At 33.7% G+C, this 27627-nt stretch overlaps 1 protein-coding gene across 1 annotated transcript in view; it reads left to right on the forward strand.

Annotated features, from left to right (window-relative positions):
- Cad96Ca (tyrosine kinase receptor Cad96Ca) overlaps positions 1–27627 on the forward strand; it is a 228342-nt gene that overhangs the window by 176451 nt on the left and 24264 nt on the right. The window contains exons 6-8 of the mRNA XM_089632444.1: positions 3349–3500; positions 5087–5269; positions 26353–26492. Coding sequence (XP_089488570.1) covers positions 3349–3500; positions 5087–5269; positions 26353–26492 — 475 coding nt within the window. The remainder of the gene's footprint in view (positions 1–3348; positions 3501–5086; positions 5270–26352; positions 26493–27627) is intronic.

A 27627-nucleotide genomic window follows, 5' to 3' on the forward strand; every position in this document is an offset into this window, starting at 1 on the left:
ATGGAATTTAAAAAAAATATATTTAATCAAAATTCATACATCGTACATATTTAGTTTCCACGCTTTTGTACTTTCTCCATAAATACACCTACAACACTTTCATCATTAATAATTAAACTGTAAAGATTTTTATTAGATTTTTTGATTAATTAATATTATGAAAATGTCTGCTTTGTAAAAGAGTTTTAATTAAAAGTTTAAATATAGATAATTCGAATAATTATTTCTCAAAAATGGAATTCAAGGGATAATAATTTTTTGCAAAATGTACTCGTATATAACAATTCTTATATTTTTTAGACAGTTAAAAATTTTCATGAAAATGGCCTAATGTACTTCTATATCGAGACATTGACTCCTACTACAAACTTTTTCCCAAGACAAGCGAGAGTTTCAGTAAATTATTTTCTGAAAGATAGCGACCTCGTTTATTATCATTTTCATGTAGACGCGAGATCAACTTCGACTTCTGGAAGTTTCTACAGCAGAGGAACAATGTGTTGGTTTTCTCAGAATATTTACTTTGGAGTCTAAAGTAACTAGCTGACGTTGCTTAGTGTAATTTATTTGTCTTTTTCTACATGCACAGTACATTGCGATACACAAGTTATTAGATACCCTTATTAAAGTGTACATGTATCTTAGTAATTTCACCTAGCTTGAGAACGGTTCTTTATCTTAACTAATTTATTTATTCAGAATTTACGGCAAAAGTGCCATTTACATACAAAGTTTTGATTTTATTTTTTTTACATATACATAGTTCAGTACTAAATTTTGATGAGAAAAATTAAAGAATTCAATTTAGTTAAAACATAACAAGTAAAATAACAGTAAAGAAAGAAGCAATGACAATAGCCTGTTATGTAGTGACCTCGTTCAAATAAGTGGCGTTAAAATGTGTTATTATTGCAGCTTTATATTTTACAAGGGGAATATCAAAAGTATCTGCGATTTTAGCATAAAAGTCCCAAGTGTGTGCAATCTATTTATAACCGAGTTATGTCCTGAGACAGTGGTATAATTGTCACAATAATACATACTAGAGGACCTAATGGTAGGTACATGAAATTGAATCAACATTAATGTGTCAGGGCTATCCAACTGATAATTTATAATTTTGTATAAAAATATAAGATCAAAATTTTTTCTTCTATCACTTAACTTAAGCAATTTCAATGAATGTAATAAGAAATCATAATCTAATGTTTCTAAAGGAATTCCAAGCCTAAAATTAATACACCTCAAAAATTTGCGTTGGACTCTTTCAATGGTATGAATGTGATTGTAAATATTGTAAATATTAATATGATTATTACTAATGAATATAACACGAGTAAAAATAATCGAAAGAAAGAATGTATGTTAAGAGATGAAGAGAAATTTTAAATCAAGAATAACGATATGCTAACGAATTTTAATTGGCTCTGAATAATAGTGTAGTAAAAAAATAATAATTTATATAACGCTAAAAAATTTAATAGATTGGTTTTTTATGTCTGGATAATGAAACATATCTAACTGTGGGCATTTGCCGTAGTGGGCATAGGTTGTGATAGCGCAAGTGATTGGAGAAATTCCTGGAATATTTGAACCAATGACGAATAACAAATTACGACCATTTATTTTGTTAATTAGCAGATTACTTAAGAACAATCGATCTAACAATGTCCGTCTTTTTTGTAAAGTTAATATTTTTATCGGTTGTTGTAATTTTTCAAAAATGTATTCTGTATCGAGACAAAGCAGGAGTGAAAAGTGTTACATTTCTAAGTTCTATCCTCTGAATGAAACGATGTTTCTGAGGAAAATATGATTTAGATACAAACGTTTTTGGAAAAGAAACAATTATCTTTTTCTTCAATGATATATTACATCGATGGGGATATTCTTCAAAAAATTTTAAGAAAAAGTTGATCCTGAATATTTATTTAGACTTTTAGAAAAAGTCAATAGGTATCCCGTATGAATAAAAATTATACGGATATATTTATCTGAGACACTATATAGGTTGCAAACCAATTTAATAAAACGTTGTGACCATTTAAAAGGGTAGCTGCCAAAAATATGGGAAACATTAGTTTGCGAGATGATTTTGTTTTCTGAATTTGAAATACAAGATCGACAAATATGATGTTTAATAACTATGGTTGAGTGGTTAATACGCTGTCCCGGTAAGACGATAGATCCTGGGTTCGATTTCTAGTTGTGACTGTTATCTTTTTTTCTGTGTTTTGTTCTGTTTCATGTTTCGTTCAGATTTGTTACATTTATCTTCTTCTTACAATACAATATTGGGTTGAATCGTCGGTAAAATATTGTACGTGCGCAAACAAAAATATTGTATTCTTGAAATATTATAAAATAAAGTCGCCATTCGCGTCTGTCTGTTTGTGCCCTTAGTTCTTTTAAACTACGCAACGGATATTTTATAAAGTTTTCACTATCACTTGGAGAATTTACATTTTGGGAATGTAGAAAAACTTTGTTGTTTTGCAATAAGCCGAAAAAAATATGCCTTCAGGCGCTTGCATTGGTAACGCTGGCTAACCCTTTTGAGGTACATCAAAATAATAAAAAGAATTTTATATATTTTAGAGGCATAAGAAAATTTTGGCAAAGGTACATGTTTATCTTCTAAGGATAACTTACAGATATTTAAATCACTCGGACACTTATGACGCTACATTACACATTACACCCGTGCGAAGTCAGGGCGGGTCACTAGTAATATTGTAAAGAAATACCTCGTAAAACGCGTATTTTATTCAAATAAATTAATTGAAGCCATTTATGAACACCTACATTATAAAGAGCGTCACGTTTAACCTTAAGAAATGGTGTAAATACAGTTGGGAACATTAAAAAATGTCCTGACGTAGAAATATCAATCAATAAAAGATGAAATTTTCATCGAGCACCTATTTATAAAATTTTAAACACAAATACGCAAGCCGTAGGTGTTTTCTAATGTGTAAAAAGTATGATTTTTTAATATTACAATAAACCTATTTGAAATCTCATCGCCATCTTTTGGCCTCAAACCTCTGAAAAGAAAACTCTTAGTTTTCTTAAAAGAATACAAGTGTCGCCAATTTACTTGATACCTTGCGACTCCTAGGCCCTAAAGAGGTCAATGAAGATGTCAACGAAATTTTTTCGATATTTCTTCAATGTTTGATCAACTTTACTTAAAGTAAGATAGAATTGACCTTACTTCGGACACACAGACTAGCCTACAAATCACATCCATCTGTTTATCTTTCCAGTGTTTTGAAAAATCCCGTTTTATGGAAGGCCATATACGATAAAAAAGACACTTTGATTATATAGTGATTTTATTTGCAGGTAAAATTGGTCCTACGATAGTTGCCGTAAAAACCTTGAAGGAAAACGCTAACGAAAAGGAACGAAGTGACCTCCTATCGGAACTACAGGTGATGAAGATGCTAGAGCCCCACCCTAATGTCGTTAGACTGCTGGCTTGCTGTAGTGAAAAGGTATTTATGATCTTGTATTTCTATTTTTTTATACAGCTTACAGATTGGTTGAAGAATTTTAATGACAAAAATATATTGAAAATTGTGTTGGCAAGATTCTTATCTCAGGTTCGCAAGGAGCTTTAATATATCCGAAAGGACCTGGAAAATGGTTTAAAATAATACATATTTTTCAGTAACATCTCAAGTAACTGTATCAGCTTCTGAAAACATGTTCTAGAAGTTTATTGTGTACTACAAAACATACGGTAAAATATTTTTTTTGTTGAATAAAAACGAACTGAACGTAATTTTTTTTCATTTTGAAAGAATTTTTTATACTTATTTCGCAAAAAGCAAAGAAAATTAGGTTTTAATCATTGGCGTGATATAAATTTAGCCAAGATATGAAATAATTAACTAAAGATACGATACATGAAAATAAATTTATTTGTATAACGCCTCTATTAAATCAAAATGTTTCATAACCAACTAAATTAAACCAATTCGTTTATCCTGAATAATGAACCATTGTTTTTGAAACACGTCGATTATTTATATGAAATAGGGGTGATTTATTTTCATTACATTAAAATGACACCAGAGAGTGAATATGTATATATTGCTAAAAAAAATTTATATCCAGAAGTAATTATTTTGATGACGTTATAAAAATCTGAAATAATTACCCAAAAGTGAATTAATTATTTTTTTAATGTTTTTATTTAGTTATTAAAAATTAAATTTTTATATCTAGTATAAACCTTTACTAACTACTAACAACTCATTTGTGTGACAATTAGGCACACTTTACACTAAATCTAGAACTTATTCTTTATAGCAGTTAGGCATAACCCACGAAATGCAGCAAGGCTTTTAGCTTTTTTAACATTTGTTGGTAGTTCATTGAAAACCTTAAATCCTTTATATAGATTATTTTGGGTTCCCGACAAATTTGTTTTCGGAAGTCTAAAATCTCCACAGTTTCCCGTGGGGTAGCCATGTATCTGGAAATACAAATTTATATTGTGTATTTCGGGAGCATCTTATTTTCGAGCATCAATAAAAATATTAAGGTATTGTAAAATTTATTATTTATCAAAACAATGTCTTCCCAAACTTATAAATATATAAAAATTCAGCCTGTGTATGTCTGCGCTCGCAAAACTCGAAAATTAGTCTATCGATATCGCTGAAAATATCATAATTTATTCTCATTAGTGCCAGGAGTGTTGAAAGAATGGTTTGAATGGTAAAAAAAGTTGGGGACGCCCGAGGAATACTTAGGGCAACATCTCTGCACCGGCAAGAGAAAGAGTTAAATTAAATTGGATGTAATAAATAAATAATAAATTTAACATAATCATTGTGGTATATAGTAGTGAATGGTGGAAGAATCGGAGATGCCTGAAAAAGACATTAGCAATAGCGAAGCATTGCGGGGTTCACTAGTTATGTAATAGAAAAACACAACTGAAAAGAAAAGCAGATGGTGGCTGCCATAAAGACTTGAATCGTTCGGGCTGTCCATTAAAATTTGACATCTGTGTCCCAGTCAGATGTTCTATATTTTCTATTCCATAATATAATATAATACTTGATTTCAGGATCCGATATTTGTAGTAATGGAGTACATCAGCCTCGGTAAACTTCAGGCTTTCCTGCGCGCGTCCAGGGCGGAAAGGCACTACGGAAACGTACACGCCGGAAGCGAGACTCTCACGTCACGTGACCTTACAGCGTTTGTGTATCAGGTGGCTAGGGGGATGGAGTTTCTGTCATCAAAAGGGGTGAGTTTTACAATAATTTTCATTATCACTGTAAATAAAACTATTGAAAAAATAGCCTTTACGGGACGCCTTTTAGAACACACAAATTATTGAGGGAAGTGAAAATAAAAGTAAACAAGTCTTTATAGTTTTTACAATAAAGAATTTATTTTATTATATTTAAAATATACGCAAAGTAGTTTACACTACATTTTAAAAATCATCCTTATTTAGAAGAGGTCTATTATCAATTATAGTGAGAAAATAAGCAAATTACCGCACAGAGTTTTGGCGGCCGGGTGGACAGAGTCGACAAGTCACGAGAGTGCCGACCGAATGAAGCGTCTTGCCATTTGCAAGGATCTTTTTCAAGGTTTTACCCCCTAGGCACGCCAAGAGATGTTTCAATTAAAAAACTTTATTGTATATTGTATTGTTGTTTCTGTCTTAATGATTCTTCCGGATTGCTGGTCAGCGCAGCAGCTCCTTTGAAATGAAGAGCCGTTTCTTGAAGTTTTTTTTTTTCAAATTATTTATATGTAACATTTAATTCATTACGATTATTTAAATTGACGTTCAACAGTGACCAGTATTGCATTATGTATTTTTATGTAATTAAAACTTTCTTTTCCTTTCTTGGGGTTGGTCTCAGAAAAAAATGACATTTTATTACTATAATATGATTAAAGAGTGCACGGTCAAAATTGTAATGATATTTGAATATTTAAGTACAAGCCGTGTTGCATTTCTTCCCCCTTTTTAAGTCAACATATCAGAAAACCATGCAAAGTCCGTTCTCAACGTATATGTATAGAGAAAAGCATGTTTATTTAGGTGGAAGAAGATAATATCTAAGGCTGGGCAAAGGATTTGTTTAGTGGTTCATAAAAAAATCATCACAATGATAATCCATCCCATCTTTAACCCTCCGTCAGGCGCACCTATGGGCAAACCGAAATCGGGCGCACCCGGCCTGAGAGGCCACCCATATATTTTTAGCCGCCATCTTCCACTATATTAATTCTAATACAAAATACTTGTCGGGTAGTCTTTACTTGGATCTATAGAATGGAATTAAACCAAATATAACACAAAATAACTAGTTTATTAAACATTGCCAACCATAAACTAAAATAATCAAACTAAACAATTTTTCGAAAACTGTTCAAAATAATTGGTCAAACCGAGCTCCATAAAAGTAATAAAAGTTTTAAAGTAATAAAAATTTAAAGGTAAGGTAGGTGGTAGTCTCTATTGACTACAGCCGTAGCCATATACGGCCGATAAGGTTCCCAAATCAGCAGCCGAAAAACAAGTTTGGCACAGCGCGTTTACGTGGATCGGTTGATGACAACCTAAACATTCGTAATTCGTCATCCTCCTAAATCCTAATTCAAACACGCATATTCCACACTTTCGCCTTTTAGGAGGTGTTGTAGGGGATGTGGGTTTTTTTTTCTCGTGAGGAAAAAACCCTTTCAAGCCAATTTTCAACTGAATCGGCATTCCACTTGTATTCAGACTTCGCCGAGCTAGTTGTCCGATATCGCTCTCATCGCCTAAATCTTCAACCAAAGCTGGATCTTCAGAAGCATCATCATCGAGAAGAAACTTCACCATATCATCAATATCATTGCGTTGAGAGAGATTAAATTTTCTAGCCATTTCGGCAGAAAAATATGTATATAAAATGCCAGAAAAGAGAAAAACTTAAATTATAATTCAATCGGGCGCACCCTGCCTGAAAGGCCAGGGTCCAATACAGCACTTAATTCTCAAGATACTGATAAATTTCATACAGAACAGGCATAATTGAGTATAATGAACAACTGCACATAAAAATATCCTTAAAAAACTCAAAATTCAAAACCTTCAAAATTGTGACGCAATCGGGCGCAGGCGGCCTGTGAAGCCAGGGAAGGTGTAAGTGAGCTGCGTAAAGACCGGCGACTGACTAAAGACGGGCACCGTGTGAGGTTCCTAAAGTTAGGCGAGTAAAATGAGGGAAGAGGCGGGGGGCCGCCTTTGAGAATTGGAGAGGGAAAAAATGTCTTTCGCTGGCCTCTGAGGCCGGCTGCGCCCGACGGAGGGTTAAAAAGTTATGTAAAGTCGTGGAAAGTTATGAAACAAAAACTTTATTAACTGGGTTAAGAAAGGTAGGTAAGGTTAGGTTTAATTTTTTTTTCATGGTTTCTAATGACTTTATATCATAAAGTGTGTTGAATTGTCACTGTGTTGAGTTATAATGGAACCAAAAAAATCATTTGAGGGTATTTTTAAACGTTTTTGAGCCTAGCACATTTTATAGTCACTTGTAAAGTTATTCTGCCATACCTATTTTCTGTATTGTGGTTTCTGGTTGTAAACGCGATTTAGTTTTATAATATTGTGAAATTTACTTGCTGGCTAACTGCTTTGGCAGTTTAGTGGGGGGCTTATAACTTATAACGAAGAATAAAAATTTAATAAGTGCGGTAATTGGCAATTATTATTTTGAATGATTCAATACATTCCCAAGCAACAATAAATAACAAATACTTTCCTAAGGCATCAATAAACTTAATATCTCCCTTAATATTGGATATGTATTATATAACATTAAAATGATTTGGGCGATCAATCGAAAAAATAATATAATAAAACGCCAAGGACATGAAAGTTATTTTTGTATCATTTTTATGCTCATATTAATTATCTTCTGGTTCATTGAATTTTGATTAAATTTTTAAAATTAACCAAAGCTAAATACTGAGTAAAACAACATATCAATTTTATTCAAGACATCTATTTAACGAGGTAAATTTTTCCCTTTTGTTTCATGATTTATTTAATAATTATTTTTTTTAATAATTTTTGTAAGAAAACTGTAATGTTAATTAAGGCGATGCACTACGTCGTGTAATATTTTGAATCGAACCGCCATCAAAAACACTCCTTACGTAGATGGCGATAAGGCTTAAATTCCCGCTTAACACCATCCAGCTGTTTTGATCTAGGCGAGAAAAAAACATGGCCAAAAAGTGCCTTTTATTTTATTTTGTGAATGTTAAGGCATAAATATTTAAATTTTTTCCGATCATTTTATAAATAACTTAATTTGCCACATTATACATTAAAACCATAACCGAAAATGGGTTCGTAAGTAAGAAATTTTGAACTTTAAAGCAGTTTCATAGGCCTTATAATTTTTTTCTGGCCTTATGAAAAAACTTATGTAAAAAATACTCGATTATTTCAAAGGCCAAATGTATTATATTCGCGGTATTTATTTAAAGCATCTGAAACATTTCTAGGCGACCAAATTTTCAAACCAAAAACACATAATTTTGAATTGCTACGTAGTGCATCGCCTTAAAGTTGTGTGGTGACAAGAACTTAGCCAGGTACCTCCCTACCTTCCTCTTCCGCGTCTCCTTCCCCTCCCCACTTCCTTCAGCCCCAATTTGAGATTTTTTCCATGGAAATATTGAAATTTGTTAATGTCTGAAATAACAGAGAAAATAACTGAATCTCAAGTAAAATTTGAATAATTTATTATAAAATCTCATATCTTTAGAAATATCGGGCGTTTCTGTTTAAAGGTGGTCCATTGTTTATTTGCCCTTAAAGGGAGAGTTGGTTTGACCTATTAATTATAAAATCCAGTCTTCTGAATCCGTAGAAAGAAGAAAATAATGGAAAAGTCCCCCCTTGCAAAATATTCGTTTTATTCGTGGCAAAATCTTGTTTTAACTCGACCGTTTTGCATTTCAACTCTCTGTAAATTTGATGGTTTGTTCTGTTTCCAGCTTAAAAAATTTGCTACATCCATTTATTATTCAATCAACAATATATAGTTATGACTAGATTTCAATCTTTCGAGTTATTATGATACCCACCTACCTGATTACAGTTTGAAAAATAATTGGCGTTGAGGTAGTGACATTTCATTTGATAAAATGATTAATTCTTTATTGACTTTAAATCTTGTAATTCTTGGTTTAAAATTAAGCTAGTGCGTAGGTATAAAGTATGACTATTAAAAACTTACGATTTCAGAGAAACTTTGGTTTTGATGTGATTTTTTTTTCTTCAATATAAACACTCGCTAAACTGCCAAAGCAGTTTCTCAGCAGGTCATGTTCACAATATTAATTATATAACGAGAAGCCACAATCAAATATATATAGGAGAATAAAATTTTGAAAGACTACATAACAAAGACATACAATACATAGACATATTGATATAAGACAGTCAATATACTCATAAGCATACATACACTCAGAGGCACACAGAATACTTCTTTGGACGCGAGGTCTACTGTTCAGAGAATTATGAAAGCATTCTTTACAAGCGGCAAGAAAAAACGTAATAGAGAAAAGTATTTATTTATTAGTATGTAAATAATCACATTTGTGCATAATGTGTATGTACTGTACACAACGAAAAATTCCACACATTCAAAGCATTTACAAGTATTATGCAAAACAAGGCTTTTATATAAAGGTATACATAAAATGATTAGTAGGTATTCATTGTGCCTTTGAGAATATCGGTTTTATATATGAAATAATAATAATGTAGGTAGATGGTAATTATAAGGTAGGTTGATAATTTAGGAGGTGGGTATGGGTATCGCCGCCCGAGATAAATTTATTGGATAGCTAACACCCCCGTCATAGGTCACCCCAAATGGTTCGCTGCGTTCGGTGACTCAACAGGGGTGCCCGGGCTCATGGGTTGAGGTTTGTCTTGGTCTTGACAGCGGATGCGTCTGCCTACTTACGGCGTGGCGCGTTGGATCGGGAGAGACTGGTTGAGAGAGACCTTCTGATCTCTCGAGCCGGACTCTCTTTCGACCCATCGCCTTGCACCGCAATGGGAGGGAAGGATTCATGAGTCCGTTACTCCTCGACACATTGACCCCCAGATTCCTACCCACCCCTCATATATTTTCCTTCATATAACTTTCTCTAACTATTTTCCTTTAAAACAACCCTCCACATAGCATCCCCAAAGATGATATAGGCCCTGAGAGAATCTTTTTTCCATAGGGTCTTCTATAGAGCTAATGTAAAAAAGGTACAAAATATAGGTAGATGTAATTATAGGGTAGGTAAAAAGTGTAGGTAGATGATTTTATAAAGTAGGTACAACATCATGTAGGTATTTATAATTATAATATAGATAGACAGTGAAGATGTAATCATAAAATATGTAGAAAATCTAGGGAGATGTGATTATAAAATAGGTACCTACAACCTGTAGGTAGACGTAGGTAATTATAAAACAAACGCAAAATTCATGACGGCAGGCATAGTCCAGTGGTAACGCATTGGACTGCCATTCCGAAGGTCGCGGGTTCGAACCCGGCGTGCGCAAATAAATTTTATTTGATTAATTTGTGTTATTTCACAATTAATTAATTAAAATAATATATAGTATATTTGCGGCACGTTCCAGAGTGGAAGATACTACCAGTATCGCCCTGGTGTAAGACCACCATTCAGAATTGAAACGTTGCTCCAAATGGCTTTAGCCGTGTTTAGTGACTAGATCTGAATAGCCAGGTACTTCCCCACCTTCCTATTTCCCTTCCCCACTTACCTTCAGCCTCACAACATCCCCAAATTGGGGATGCCATAGTCTCACTGGCTCCAGACGGGAGCAGTTGGGACTCTTGTGAGGTATTCACTATAAAAATAAAAAAAAGTAGATGTAATTATAAAATAGATTTTAAGTTCAGATAGATGTATCTATAAAATAGATACAAAATTCAGAAAACCGTAAGAATAAAATCGACACCCAAATTCAGGAAGATGTAATTAAAAGATAGATACAAAATTCAAGTAGATGTAATTATAAAATATGCACAAAATATGAGTAGATCATTGTTAGTCAATGGGGTAGATACAATTATATAATATGTACAGATTATAGGTAGATGTTATTATAGTAGCTACAAAAGAACTAGATTAATAGATACACAAATATACCTGCAATGTTACAACTGAAAATACAAGAACAAAAAATATGATTATTACTATGCTATTGTCTGGACGTTTTCGGCCCTCTGTTTGGTCGAATTCAAATCGTATGTTTCGGGTAAATTCCGCATAGCCTTTGCGCAAAAACAATAAATCGGGGGTCTGCAGGCAAAAAACGACCACTCTGCCCCTCAATTTTAACCGATCGTAAGGTTAATTTCGGTTTGTTGGCGACCGGACCCAAAAATTTAAGACTTGAAAATTAAGACCCGATTTCATACTAAAATGCCGTTACAAAATTTACCTGCGACCAAAACCGGAACCTCTCATAACTCACCGAAGAAATTCCGCCGTAGTTATATTTCCAAACGGCAGGTTAGCCAGTAAAAAAATGTATGTTTTGATTAGAAAACTTTCATGCCAAAAACATATTTAAAATTTGTCTTTTTGTCATCGTGCAATTAGAAAGTGTACTATTTTTTGGATCGCCTCATGTAATACTAGATTTCTTCAAATATATAATTTTTGGATACACATATTTTTTTAATAATATTGTTCGTTTTGCAAAATTACTTGACCATTAACAAGCGTTTTTTATTTTTAGATTACATTATTTTAACTATTTCCGTTGTATATCAATGTTTGTTGTATAGTAATGAAATAATCTGTTATTTCAGTCTACTTTGTTAAGATTTTTTACTTTATTAGATACAGTAACAGTTGATTTCAGCTAGATGACAGTAAAGTTAACACCTTTTAAATAAACCGTCTGCTAATCTCATCGCACAATTACGCTCTATTTATTCATAAACACGGGTACAATTAATCAATATGTAATAATGTATTATTTCAGTCAACTTTGTTATATCTATCTTTAATTGTTGTGACAAACTATACGAAATTGATTAACTTTATAGACATTGACAGTTGTAACATATATTTAAGCACTGCAAGTCTCCTATGAGAGCAGATTATATTAGTTACAGTAACAGTAAATCTCAGTTGCAGACATGTAGTGAATAACAGTGTTTTATTTGAAAGAATACATAACAAATACGTACAACTTCATTTATTCATACAACTGTCATTCTTATTAAGTTTAAATTGAACATGTTATTATTTTAACTCATTCCTGTTCCGTGTTTCCGTGCTAGTTTAAAATTATTATGTTAATTTTTGCATATACTGTACGGGCGATTATTATTTTATTATCGAAATCATTAAAAGCAGCCTCGAATGAGTAAATTATTTTGGTTTTGGGAGAAAATAAATTAATTCACAGTAAACCAATTTCAGAATCTACCTTTCATTTTACCTTTGATGAAAATGAAAACCAACCACAAATAACACTGGAAATAATTCCCTTTAATTTTTTTGTTTTTTGGGTAGCTACTATTTATAAATTGGTTTGTAGAAATACGAAGCGTTTATTTCACAAACTTTGTAATTTTATTCAATGAACGTCTGAAGTTTTATTTTACCCCTAAAAAAGGTCGGTAATTAACATAGTTAAAATTTAACACAACCTTTAAATCTTAAGGGTCAAAAAATGATTAAAAAACTTTAAAAAAATTTATTATTTCTATTTTTAAAAAATCATTTTAATTTAAATATTTCGTACCATAGTCTTTATACTGATCTGAAAATAATAAGGTTGTTTTTTTTAAAAATTTAATATTAATCGACTTGAAGATTACGTTTATAAAAAAAGTTGATTACATTCAGTTACTAATTACATGTTATTTAATATCCGGATATTTCGAATTTTTCATTTATTTTTATTTCTTGCTAGAGCAATCCCGATGAGTTACAAAACTCATTGTAGGACGAGAGAAACTTACAATACATAGATGGGAGTTAATAGGTACAATTTTACATTGGTATTTTGATATCAAAATTATAAGTTTCACAAACGAAACAGTACACAAATACAATAAAAAGAGTGTTTAAGTAGAACAAACAAGAAAGACCCAAAAAAGAAACAGACAGGGATACACATAAACATAGAGCCAACGTAGGAAATTAGAAGAAGGCACTTACCTTACTTACCCAATAATACCTTAGTAAAAGTAGATTATGCTCGATTACAAAAAGAAAGAAAGAAACAAAACAAAGAATTACGTATTTTCGTTTTTAAATGTTTTAAAAAATATATTCTTTGAGGCCTTTGAATTTTTGGATTATGCTGGCGGTTTTTATACATATCTGGAAGAGAGTTATAGAGTGTGTAGGCAATATAGTCAAGAGATTTTATTCCATTTTTCGTATTGTGTGTTAGATTATTCTGAGTATTGTGGTTGTGGATGTCTTGATTGAAAAGTAGCTTGATGTTAGTGTGGGTTGATTGTTGGGTAATTTGTAGGATGGTGGTCATGATTTCATATTTGGGAAGGACTTTGATTGGAAGGACACCGGAAATTGAATAGATGTCCTGGACGCGTGTGTCCCATGGAAGACCTAGAACATTTTTGAGAACTCGGTTTTGGACCACCTGCAGGTCAGCTATCAGTTTCTTTGAGATAAAGACCAGATAGAGATAGGATAAGTGTGGATGTACCATGGCATAGTACACCGAAATTATTGGTAGTAATTAAAATAATTGAAGCCTATATAGTACACCAGTTATGGGGGTAATTTTTTCCTTCGCATGATTTATATGGAGATCCCACGATAGCTCTGAATCTACAATCAGGCCCAGATATTCGTTTTCTTTTCGAGACATTACATCCCTTAAGAAAATTGTCTTGTCGTTTTCATCTTCTGTGAACCAACGTAATCCTATTGTGTGCAGAAGGTATTATTGTAACATTATGACGACAGGGTTATTACATTGTGATTTAGTGTAGTAATATTACATACAAAACGGTGTTAAATTTTTGGTCGACTTTGCTAGGGAGTTTTAGTTGAAAGAGGGACGTAAGTTTACGGTTTAATTAAAATAATGGTCTGCCAAATACCTACAGAGGGTGAATAAACTATTTTCCCATTCGTTGAATAACAACCATATAATATTTGAGAATGCGACAATTTTAGCTGTGGCTTTGCGTTAATAATCATGCAATTAAAATTTATTTAAGCCTCTCTCAACCGTCTCCAGTTTTGATTATTTTTGGCGGATCTCACCGATCTAAAACCGGAGGCTTGTTTTCTTCAGCGCGTCCTTTCTGTGTTTCTGAATTCTAACTAAGTACGCCATCCGCTGATATTGAAATTCTTACAATGCTCAGTTAGTGATGCTACGTACCCAGAATAATGCAAAGTGGAAATTGTGGGAAGTATTGTTGAATGTCTCGTTTTCCACCTAACCCAATTATTTGTACGTGAATAACGCACAATTGTCCAAAGTATCAGAAGCAAGTGGGATAATGGCATCCCTATTTAGTTTATGTTATGTGGCTAGTGAAGGTAGTGGAGGAGGGAAAAAGATGGTGGAGAGGAAAGTCGGGAAGTACTTGGCTAATCAGAGGGGGTCACCAAACAAATTTAAAGCCATTTCAAGCATCGTTTCTATGCAGAATGGAATTAGTTAGGTACTAATTAGTATTTCCGTATCGCCGGAAGGTAACTAGCATGGCCCTTTCAATAACTCTTTGTGATGTGACCACTATAGTCAAGTTCTTAGAAATAATCGAGGTTTGCGCTCAAAAATTGCGCTTCATAAATAAAAACACGTTAAAAACATTTATAGAAAACACATAGGTATTTGATTGTGTAGACATACCTAGCCATTGTTCTAATTTTTTGTTTGCTAAATACTGCACCTGCAATTCTAAAATGAAAAAATCTCAATGGCTTGGTACCTCTTAAAATTTTAATTATAAATTTAATAAGTCTCATTGTCGAGAACAGTTTTCTCATTATATTATCGATGAATTTTGAAGTACCTAATATCTGATACAAGTAAATTGTGATTACTTTTAAAACTATTTCATCGATATAAATCTATGCAAATTATTATTTACAGTAAATTTTATTTTTTTACAGAGAGTTTACAGAATTCATGGCCAATATAAAAATTATAAAGCCTAAATTTCTTTTTGAGCACGTTCAATTGATTTCCAATGACCAGACGAAAGAGTTCATCAAAATCCAGCTTTACAGAAGTGATTAAACTAACCAATATATTCTTTTAAATTGAAACGTAAACGTTTTCGCAACACAGGTATTTTTCTTAGTAAATAAAACTTCCACCGATTATCGTTTTGTGGACTGAAGAATTTGTAAATTAAGATATTATATTTAGATAATATAACAATCTTTAATAACAACAATAACTCTGTGTTCAGAGATTGCAACAATAACATTTGGTTGTCATCAGTTGTTTTGTTTCGCTCTATCTAAAATTAATTTTTTACCATTCTTTTTTGTTTTATGGCAAAAAAAAGTGTAGTGTGTTGTGCCTTGAGGTTTCTTCTCCCTCCTGATTTTCCAGGAGTCACTTTTCGCTGCTGATTTCCAGGTATTTATAAAAAAATTTTACTTCTGTCATTTTCCATACTATTATTGTAGTTGTTTACTGTTGTGAATAATGGAGGAAGATTTCCCTCCTGGACCCCCTACAAAGCCCCCAGATCCCTCTCCAGACCCCCCAGACGGGGAAAATGGAGAAATTTCTGACAGTGATTCTGTCATTTTGACTTCTACCAAAAAAAGGAAATTTACTTCTTCTTCCCCAATAAAATTTGACTCTCCTTCGACTTCACAGTCCCCACCAGCACTTTCTCAACTTCCTCCAAAAAACTTTTATTCTCTTCATTCCCGTGGCCCATTCATAGTATACGCCCAAAAAACTGAGCAAGGAAAAACCATCCACCCTCTTGAATTTGGCAAATTCCTATCAAATAGCAAGAATCTTTCAATCAAGCCTGGAGGTGTAAAAGCCGAGGGTCGCTTCCGAATCTCCGTCGAATTCCTCTCAGGGTCAGCTGCCAACAGTTTCATCAAAAATATCTTCATTTCATCTAATTCAAAGTTCAAGGCTTATATCCCTACTTTCAATGTCACTCGCATGGGCCTGGTCAGAGGTATCTCGACCGATCTGTCCATCGAAGAAATTCTGTCTTCACTTTCAACCCCCCAACACATTGGCAATCCCATAAAAGCCAGGAGGCTAAATTACAAGGACTCCTCTGAGGGTACAATTTTCTGGAAGCCCTCCCAATCTGTCGTTATCACCTTTGAAGGTCAATCTCTTCCCTCCCATATATATTTATTCTTCAACTCATTACCAGTTGAAATATATACTTATCCCACCACTCAATGTTTCAATTGCTGCCGTTTTGGTCATACCAAAGCTGCATGCAGATCTCGACCCAGATGTTTTAAATGTGAAGAAAACCACGCAACTGACCAATGTCCTTCTTCTTCTTCACTCAAATTTTTTAACTGCTCAGGCTCACAAACAGTTATCAACACTTCTTGCCCAGAACAATCTCGCCAAAAAAATATTAAAATTTCTATGGCCTCTCAGAACTTGTCTTTTCTGCAGGCTTCTAAACTATTCCCGCCTGTCAAAAAATCATTTGCTGAGGCTTTATCCAGCAACTCCTCATCCAACCCTCTTCCCTCTTCTACAACAACTTCTTCTAGTTCAACTAAATTCACATACAAAAACGCTATCTCTAAACCGGCTTCTGGATACGATCAGCAACAACACAACTCACTGCTCTTAAATACCAATAGTTCACCTCTTTCAAATGCCACAAATGGGTGTGCAAATAATTATAATCCGTCCTCAATGAACTCTCTAAAACTTTCTGAAAAACTCTCCCAAGACAATTCTTCCTTTATCCAAACTCTTATTATGCTTCTAATTGACCTTATTTCTTCTCAAACTAATCTTCCGTCCAACGCTGCTACTATTATTTCCACATTAAAATCATTTATTCAAAATGACTCTTAAAAATGTCAAAATACTTCAGTGGAATAGCCGAAGTGCTATTTCTAACAAATCTGATCTCCTTAACCTATTAAATTCCAACTTTATTTCTTTGGCTGCTATCTTGGAGACTTGGTTTACTCATTCCACCCAATTTACCACCATTCCACCCAATGTGGAAGGGTATTCCTGTCTCCGCGACGACCGCCCAGAAGGTTCGGGCGGCGGTGCTGCCCTTTTTATTAAAAAATCCATATCATTTTCCCCAATAAATAATATCAAACCCCCCAATGCTGACTTCCAAATGGTTGCAGCTAAAATAAAGGACACATCCTTTATTTCAGTCTATCTTCCTCCAACAGCCCACTTCAATAAACAAACTTGGTTGCAAATTGTAAGTCAACTAAGCCCCATTTTTTTATATTAGGCGATTTTAATGCCCATTCCCCCGTCTGGGGTTCTGCTTTCTCCGACCGAGATGGTAGAAGTGTGATGGATTTCCTAGATCAATCCAACCTTTTCCTTTTGAATGACGGATCTCCTAGTAGGATCTCACGCCCCAGCACAAACCCCAGTGCAGTGGATCTCTCGATATGTTCTACTAGTCTGGCTTCTCTCTCTTCGTGGGTGGTGTCCCCCGACCCTTGCTCCAGTGATCATTTCCCGATCACCATTACTTATCAAACTTCTTTCCAATCGGACAAGTCTCATATTTCGACAAAGATTAAAACAAAACACACCAAATGGGATGAATTTAAGTCTCATATGGACAAGTTCCTACTAAATTTACCCGCCACCGATACATTTTCCGTCAAAGATGACTATAATAACTTCAAATCAATGCTCACAACTGCAATAAATAAATCAAATCCTCCCCCTAAAACTAAATCTCTTTTAAAAAAACTCCCTCCAACTCCCTGGTGGGATGAGGAATGTTCCAAAGTAGTAAGAATTCGGAAAGCTAAATCTCTTTCCTATCGTTACAATATGACTATGGAGAACTATCTTATATACAAAAACGCTGAATCCACTGCCAAAAGGGTATTGAGGTCAAAAAAAGATCTTGGTGGTACAACTTCTGCAGTTCAGTATCTCCGAACACTCCAATTTCGGAAGTTTGGTCTATGATCCGAAGATTTAGATCCTCCTTTAGTTCACCATCTCCTCGAGCGTCTCATTCTAAATGGAAAGATGAATTCTTGGACAAAATTGCCCCCCCTTCTGTACCTAATTTAGATGAAATAACGCCTATCTATAATACTCCTATGTCTAATCATTGGTTAGACTCTCCATTCACCTTAATTTTCTAAAAAATTGTTTATCAATAGTCAAGGACTCATCTCCAGGCAGAGATGGTATACCTTACAGCATAATCAAAAATAGTAATGATAATGTTCTAAACCACTTCAAGCATCTTAAACAAAATCTTCCAGACTGGTATAATGCCTGATGACTGGAGTTGTCAAATAATCATCCCTATTTTAAAAACAAACCAATCACCAAATTCTGGATCCAACTACAGGCCAATCGCTCTTTCATCAACCCTCAGTAAACTTTATGAAAAATTAATTAAAAACCGATTAGAATTTTTTGTCGAGAGTAAAAAGTTTCTCTCTCCATCTCAATTTGGATTTAGAAAAAAAAATCCACTCAGGATAACCTTGCCATCATCAGCACTGATATTGATTTATCAATTTCTAAACAGGAAGTTTGTCTTGCCGTCTTTATAGATATAGAAGACGCCTTTGACAATGTTTCCATCCCAATCCTGAAAAAAAAACTTCTAGGCCTTGGCCTTTCCCCCATGTTTGTCTAATCTATTATTAATCTATTTCTAGATAGAAAAATTTTCATTGAACTTCCAGATATTTCTCCTCAAAGTAGGTCTGTTTGGAAGGGTTTACCACAAGGCGATGTATTGTCCCCCTTACTGTATAATATATACACATATGATATGCATGTCACTATTCCCACAAGTAAAAGTTATTGAGTTCGCAGATGACATAGCTTTCTTCTTATCATCCAAAATCATCCCTCTCGCTGTCAAATATCTTAACGAAGCCATGAATGCCCTTTGCACATGGCTCACCTTAAATGGTTTTGAACTTTCAATCCAAAAGACTCAGTGTGTCACCTTCTCAAACCGCCATAAAACCCCCCCGTTCAAATTTTATTTAAAAATTCTCCAATTCCCAACGCTTCTGAAGTAAAATTTTTGGGAGTAACATTTGATAGGAAACTTAAATGGTCATCCCATATTAATAATTTAGTTACTAAATGCGAAAAAAATTTAAACATCATCAGATCATTATCTCGCGTTTGGTGGGGAGCTCACCCTACTTGCATTAAGTTGCTTTACAACGCACTTATTCGAAGCCATCTCGATTATGCCTGCCCACTTTTTAGTACTGCCTCAAAAAATGTACTTGATAAATTAGACAAAATTCAATCTAAATCTTTGCAAATTATAACTGGAGCGATGCAATCGTCACTCATCAATTCCCTTCGAGTAGAATGTTCTGATCCTCTTCTTTATTTAAGGCGTCAACTATTTGCTGACAAATTTGTTCTTAAATGTTTAAATTCTTAATGTCATCAGGTTATCCCCAGCGTCTCGTTGTTCATTGACTCAACCCATTCATCTACAATCAGAGCTTCAACTAAACCTCTTTCTGACATCTGTAAAAATTTTAAGTCTCTCTCAGAGCTTCACATCATCCAAAATGATCTACTTCCCTTATACAAATTAAAATATAGTCACGTTGCCCTATCCCCAACAATATTTGAAGGGATCGGAATCCTTAAAAGTCATTCCAATCTCCCGGACCGAACTGTCAATAATATGTTCAATGACATTATTTCATCTAAATGGCCGAACTTTTCTCTTTTATTTACTGATAGATCCAAATCTCCCGACTCTCCTAACTGTGGTATAGTTATTAACGTTTACCACAATAATTATAATGACAGAATATTTCATTCAATTTCAAATCAATTTTCAATATTTTCAGCCGAGTGCATTGCAATAATAGAATCTCTCAAATATATAATCAAAAACAAATTTTAAACATTCCCTCGTTCTCTCCGACTCTCTCAGTTCCCTCCAAAAACTTAAATCCAGTCCTCTTCTTCATCCTGATGATCACTTTGTATGCCTTATTCGAGAGATGATAGCCTCCATTCAAAGCTCTGGTAAAACTGTAACTCTGATTTGGATTCCTGGACATGTTGGTATCATGGGTAATGATATTGCGGATGCCTTGGCAAAACAAGGAGCGTCCAACCCTGTTGTTACCCTCGTAAACCACATTCCCCTATCTGACATTTTTGCCATCATCAAAGATAGATCCCGCAATGTTTGGTCGGAGTATTGGCACATTGCTAGTCAATCCAAGGGAGCCTGCTATGCCTCAATACAAAGGACTATTCCATCAAAACCGTGGTTTCAGCAATTCCCTCATTTAAAAAAAAAAAAAAGAAATTTCTTCACTCATTCGAATGAGGATCGGACATTGTTCCGTTCCTTCCCATCTTTTTAAAATTCACGTCCTTGACTCCCCATATTGTACATTCTGTGGTCTAGAAGTGGGAACTTTAGATCACATATTTTTTGGTTGTCCCTCTCTAAACAAATATCCTCTCTTCTATCAAGCCTTATCTAAAATTGCCTCCCCTCCATTCAACATCTCATCTCTTCTAAGTCTGAACTCGACTCCAATTTTCATTATAATTTTGACATTTGCTTATTTAAATAAAATTAATATTTAAATTCACCTTTCATTTCTAAATAATTTTAAATGATAACCAAGAACACCCTTGAAGGGTGAAAGCCAGAAATAATGGAAAAAAAAAACAATCTTAAATTTACATGTTAGTTGGATGAACCTGCACATGAATGTTACATTTCATATGTGTAGTGATCTATCGACTACACTCATTTGTGGTTACTTTTTGACTGAATCACTTTGTAACAGACTGGTTCCCCTTTGTTTAATACTTGAGGAGAGATGAGTGAACGATATCGTATAATAATGATAGGTAGTTTGACAATAGTAATACTGGAGTGTAGGTACTTTATTTACACGTTTATTGTCGCACTACTGGTATATGTTACTTAGAAGGAGGCTTCTCGTAAAAAGACATACTAAACAAAAGAAGACCTAACCTTTTATACTATCCGGCCTAATCATGCTGTCTTTTTCATACACGAATGTCTTTTTCATACATTTAGACTTAAGCTCATTACGATTTGAGAAAGTAATATTTGTCAATATGAAACCGCACAAGTGTCCAAACTACTCCCACCCGTCTGGAGCCAGTGAGACTATGGCATCCCCAATTGGGGTATGCTGTGAGTCTGAAGGTAGTTAGGAAGTGAAGAAAATGTGGAAGAGGAAGGTGGGGATGTACCTGGCAATTCAAATCTGGTCATCAAACACGGCCAAAGCCATTTCAAGCAACGTTTCAATTCTAAATGTTGATCTTACATCTGGACGATACTGAGAGTATCTTCCACGCTGGAACGTGCCGCAAATATACTATGTATTATTTTTAATTAGTAATTTTAAAATTAATCAAATTAAATTATACTTTCGCACGCCGGGATTTGAACACACAACCTTCAGCTTGCTAGTCGAGAGGCTTACCCCTCGACCACAGAGGCTTTCACAATATTGTGTAGTTGGAAATAATTAATTGAGATCATGTACACGACGAAATTTGCAAAACAGATTCGTTTGTTATTTTCGAAACCTTGGAATTTATAATAAAGTACTTCGTTATTATAGTATTATTTTCTAAGCCTGTATTAGGTATATTTTCTCCATGGCCGCGGCCCCTACAGAGGATTTGTAAGGGCATTATATCGAAGTGTTTTTATCCCCTCTATGAAATCTGTGTTACGATGTTATTGACGTAAATACTTGTTTGACCCTGGTATTGACATTAAAACCACTTTTGAGTGACGATAGGACGGATTTAAACTTTGTGGTTACTTTCGTAAATTATTTTAAAATATGAAATATTATATTTTGAATAATATTTATATTTAAATTTACATTTTATACACAACGAAATTAATAACGCAATTATTAATTCAGTGTTTCAGTTAAAACAAATCTAATGGACAAACATTATTAATTATTTATTATTAAAACAATATTAAAAATTAAAAGCTTTGTATTTTTGGTGGATAATAAAGAAGTATTTTGCAGTCATCAATTGAGGTGCGTTTTTTACAAAGATAAAAAACTCAAACAACTGTCATTCTTATTATGCCTAAATAGAGCATAAAATTGCTGTACAGTTTTAAGTGTATAAACAATGTGGAAATTTTATTATTTAAATGCACATTAAATTATCCGTTTGACATGCTCAATAATGAGACAAATCAATTTATTTGTAAAAAGTAATCTTTATTAAAAAAAAAATTATTTGAAAGAAAGTTTTGACAATGTGAAATATCGTTTATATTTTATTTGTACCGTAAAATTATTTTTTATATATATTTAAATAAAAATAAAAATGTTCGTTTCTTCAAAATCTTACATCTCCGAAAGTTTTTTATCGATTGCTTTGAAATTTTGACACTGTCACATAAATATTTTGTGACAAGTGCAGTTCTTGCCTAATTGGGGTTATTTTGTCTATGGTGTTTTTTTTTTGAAGTTTGTTAATATTTTTTGAGGAAGAAAAGATAGTTTTCTTTTTGGTGACTTCCTCCCCGGTCAGTTTGGGCAGCTGCACGGTGATTTAGTCACTCGCCATTTGAGGTGTTTTAATCTGAGTTAATCATGTGATTAGAAGTTATTCTTATCTTTTAAAAAGGGCGCGGGGTGTTTCTCCTAACACGAATAGTTCGTGTAGGTTATTATTTTTAGTGGAGGTTATGGAACCCCGCTTTTTTCGGTGATGGCCGGTGCTCATGTTTGTAGTTCTTGTGTTTTGGACTTGAAACCGTAAATAGATTGGTCCTAGTTTAACCCCTGTTTAACCCCGCGTTGCGAAGTCACGGATTGCTGTTCTCCGTAGTCCGTAAGACGAGTCTGGTTGGATACCACGTGCTACTCGGATGAAGATTCTACAGGCGCTCCTTGAAGGAGTTGCGCCCTCTTGTCTCCCCAAGTGAAGGATGACCTTGCTTCCTGGGATTCCACGTGCTACTCGGATGAAGATTCTACAGGCGCTCGTTGAAGGAGTTGCGCTCTCCTGTCTCCACTAAGTGAAGGATGTCCTGGCTTCCGTCACGGGTCTGTTCCCCTCTACCGGAGTCAAGTTTTCGTTCGCCATCCGTTGTTTTTCCTTCGTTTCTCGGCCACGTAAAGTTAGCTTAGTTTGGTTCAGGAGTCCATCTGGTATGTGTCTACTTTTATTCCTATTGTTACATTGGTATTCTTTGTACTCCTTTGTTGTTGTACTTTTGATGGTTTCATTATAATTTTGATTAAGTACTTCCTCTTTTATTTCTGATTTCCCACCTTACTTGACAGAAAATTAATCCCACAATCATGAGATTGAGATCTCTGCTCTGCCGTTTTTGAACCCTCTACTTGATCCTGAAATTATCACTATGACATTTAAACATTGGAATGTTCCTCCTTTACAAAACAACATTGCGTTCGGATACGCGTGTGTTTTAATGTTATATAGATGTCACCTGTGACAGGTAAAAACATGTTATTTTTTTATATCGCCATCTGTTGGACAAGCATGCTTTATTTACAAAACAGCGCCAACTGTAGGACGTAAAAGTGACAAGCGCGCTATTGTTTCTCTATGTGCACAGACAGTCTGAGCCACAGTAACGCGTGGCAGGGTACGGCTAGTTTTTAATAAAAATAAATGTTTGGTTTATCTTTCTAAGTACCTACCTTCTCCTAAAAAATAATTATAAATATTAGCAAATAAAATTTAAAACATAATGCCTATATGTATTGAATTATATAAATTTAAAGGAATCAGAAATAAAGTGACATTTTTATATAACTGGTCGCCTATAAAGTTACATTGAATACATTATACACCAACCTAGTTATTTTACTTTTATGGGAGTAGGTATGTAGATATTTAACATATATTTTTTTTTTCAATTTCTATTACCCGTAAAGCATGTAAATATATTGATTTTTGAAAATCTGAATGAATCATGTCGTAGACACCTACATAAATAATATAATAGAATAATAAAGAATTCTTTGTGAAGAGGCTCCTCATTTGAGGGGTTCAAAAAGTATCCACAATTTTACAATGCATACAAATATCTCGGCCAAATAATATTTTACTATATATTTGCAAAAAAATATATTCCAATTTTATTATTAAAAATTAGCTTAAATTTTTGAATTTTAATTCTATGTTATAAATAATCATTTAGGAACGCAATCACCGCTAATACGCAATTTCAATGAATTCCTTTGGCGGATCAATAACGAGAACGATGTCAAAGTTTACATAAAATAGTAACCATTTATTTAATTAAAAAAAAATTAAATGATGTTTTTTAAGATATCTCAATAAAAACTGTAATTTCCACATCAAGGACTTCATTGAGCCGTTCCCGGTAGAAGATTGTAAACTGCAATTTGACGATTTTCGTTTTCATTTATTGAATCCGTTTAAAACACATATCCGGACGGACTGGCAAAAGATCACACGAAAAGCAGCAACCGGAGTCAAAATAAGTGAATTTTTAATTTTATAGTATTATTTTTGGTTAATTTTTTGGCCAAGCAAAATATCGTAAGCCTCATATAAAAGAGTTCATTTTTAAAATGCGTCGCGAGAATGTGTAAAAAATAGAAATAAAAGCAGTACGAAGTAATAGATAACTTCCAATGGAATTCGCAAATATTACAAATGTAATCGATGGTCGAAAACTCACACTCAGTACGAGGTTTAGTTTTCGAGTAAAATGAGTCCGAAGTTGGATTTTCTTTATGTTAAATTTCGAAAAAATCGGTCGCTGATCATAGTATCAGCTTTTTAAGGTCTTTTAATATTTTAATATCCTGGAATAAAGAATTTATTATTATTATTATTATTATTATTAAAATGCCCTTCAAGGTGTTTAGAATTTTTATTTTATTTATTCTTTACGTCATGTAGATTCACTAATTTCCCGCTTATAATAACTAGAGTTTCCGGACAAAAATATTTGCCTGAAGAAGAAAAAACTGAGAATATCTCCGTAAAAAATATACAAACAAATTTAATATTTCAAAAAAGACAAGTGTTTATTTTGTTAAAAGATAAAAACTTACACAAAAAAACAAAATATAGAATTTGAAAGCAAAATTTAGCTGACAAGGTTGAATATAAAAAAATGCTTTTAGCTAACTAAGAGCGAGAAGAATCAAATCCTAAACACTCCTTATGGAGTCCACGGAAAGAATGTGAAATCGTATTACACACGAAAATACTCGTCGGTCTCCTACAATGAAAGCGTTTGTGAGAATGGTCATGAAAAAGAGCATAATTGCACAGTTACGTACAAGTAGATATCTGAAAAATTAATATAGCCGCAAAAAAAAAAAAGTTTCTTTTTACTGTGATAGTTGTGCAGGACAAAACAGGAATGGTGCCACGCTAGTCATGATTTCCTATTTTTTTTTGTATTCAGAAAGGAAATAACTATTAATTACCTTTTGCCAGGATACACAATGATGTCGGTGGACTCTTGCTACAATCGAGTAATTTATTTGACAAAGGATAATTTGGGCACCATCCGATTTAAAGTCGATATAATGAAGTTTTTTCGACAGAAACAATATGGTATACAGTAGTGAACGGTATTTGTGGTAAAATGAGACGTAGGTAACTAACGTAGAAAGAGGTGTAAGGAGAATATATGACATGAAGGGAATGGTTCAAAAAATCTGAAACGCCCAAGGAAGACATGACATGATCAAATGAATAAATAATTATGTGTGGTAAAATATGGCGTTCGTGACGACCAAAGAAAGGGAGAAAAGTTTAAGGATAATGTATGACGTGGAAGTGAATGGCAGGATACGTCAAGGATGCCCGAGGAAGACATGGAATGTTCAAGTTAAAAAAATAACTACTAGTTGCCTAGATAAAAATTTGTTTATCTAATAGTGTAGTGATGTATAGAGATGTCGAATATACTTACCTACAACATATTTTACAACTTTATAATTAATACGAACTGGTAAAATCGATGTCATCGAATCTTAAAAAATACATTTTCATGGCTTGTGGAAATGTTAAATTATCTTTTATCTCTTTTTGTTTATCAGATAATCCACCGAGACCTTGCAGCCCGCAACATCCTAATCACAGAGGACCACGTGTGCAAGGTGGCTGACTTCGGGTTCGCCAGGGATGTCATCACGTCGCACGTGTACGAAAGGAAGAGCGAAGGGAGGTTACCCATCAGGTGAGATCATCACGACACGTGTCACTAACACATATCACCACAGCATGTCAGGTGTTTACCGCATACGGTTCAGCAGGATTACAAGCTCCTAATTCTAGCAATTTTAAATACATCATCAATATACACCTAACACCACAAAAAACAATTTTTACTAAAGTTTTTTTCATGTCAATTCCACAGAAAGGTAATTTTAACTAAGGTTTGTTTCATGTCAACATTAGTTTTCGTTAGAAAATTGAAGTAAACTAATGAAAGCTGCTAATGCAAAATTTGATTCCGCGAAGTCATTGCTGTTGACTGCAATAATAATAATTATTATCTCTACAATTATTGTCTTCCGCCACTTTCACAAAATAAATAATACCATTTCAAGAATTTTTATTGTTTTTTGTTGTTCTAGGTTTTGACTTTTTTAATAAATACTGGTTTAAATTAAAGACAAAAAGTTATATACTCTGCCAATGAAGGTGAAAACAAGTTATTTATGTCAATAAAATAACTGACATATTATAATGCTGATGTTTTGTGTGGATTACATTCATTGTGGTTTTGTTACTAGGTCGTGTTCATATTTTGGTTATGGTCCTAAAATGTTGCACTTCGATTCGAAAACTTTTCATCACATCATTCAAATGTTGTTCACATTCATATATTCATTTTTCATAAAAGTAAGTGAAAACGGCCTAAATAATTAATTAAATAATCAAAAGAAACTAAAAACAACAAACATGATCAAAGCTTCAAACTTTTGTAACAACTTTATTACCCAGTCCAAAGTCCCATTACAAAGGCTTGGAAATAAATTCAGTTCCGTTGACATTTTATTCCTCTAATATCATTATTTGACGGCCGGCATAGTCCAGTGGTAACGCATTGGACTGCCATTCCGAAGGTCGCGGGTTCGAACCCGGCGTGCGCAAATAAATTTTATTTGATTAATTCGTGTTATTTCACAATTAATTAATTAAAATAATATATAGTATATTTGCGGCACGTTCCAGAGTGGAAGATACTACCAGTATCGCCCTGGTGTAAAACCACCATTCAGAATTGAAACGTTGCTCCAAATGGCTTTAGCCGTGTTAAGTGACTAGATCTGAATAGCCAGGTACTTCCCCACCTTCCTCTTTCCCTT

The sequence above is a fragment of the Hesperophylax consimilis genome, chromosome 6, assembly GCF_061612785.1.
Source record: "Hesperophylax consimilis isolate HC1 chromosome 6, BYU_Hcon_1.0, whole genome shotgun sequence".
NCBI lineage: Eukaryota > Metazoa > Arthropoda > Insecta > Trichoptera > Limnephilidae > Hesperophylax > Hesperophylax consimilis.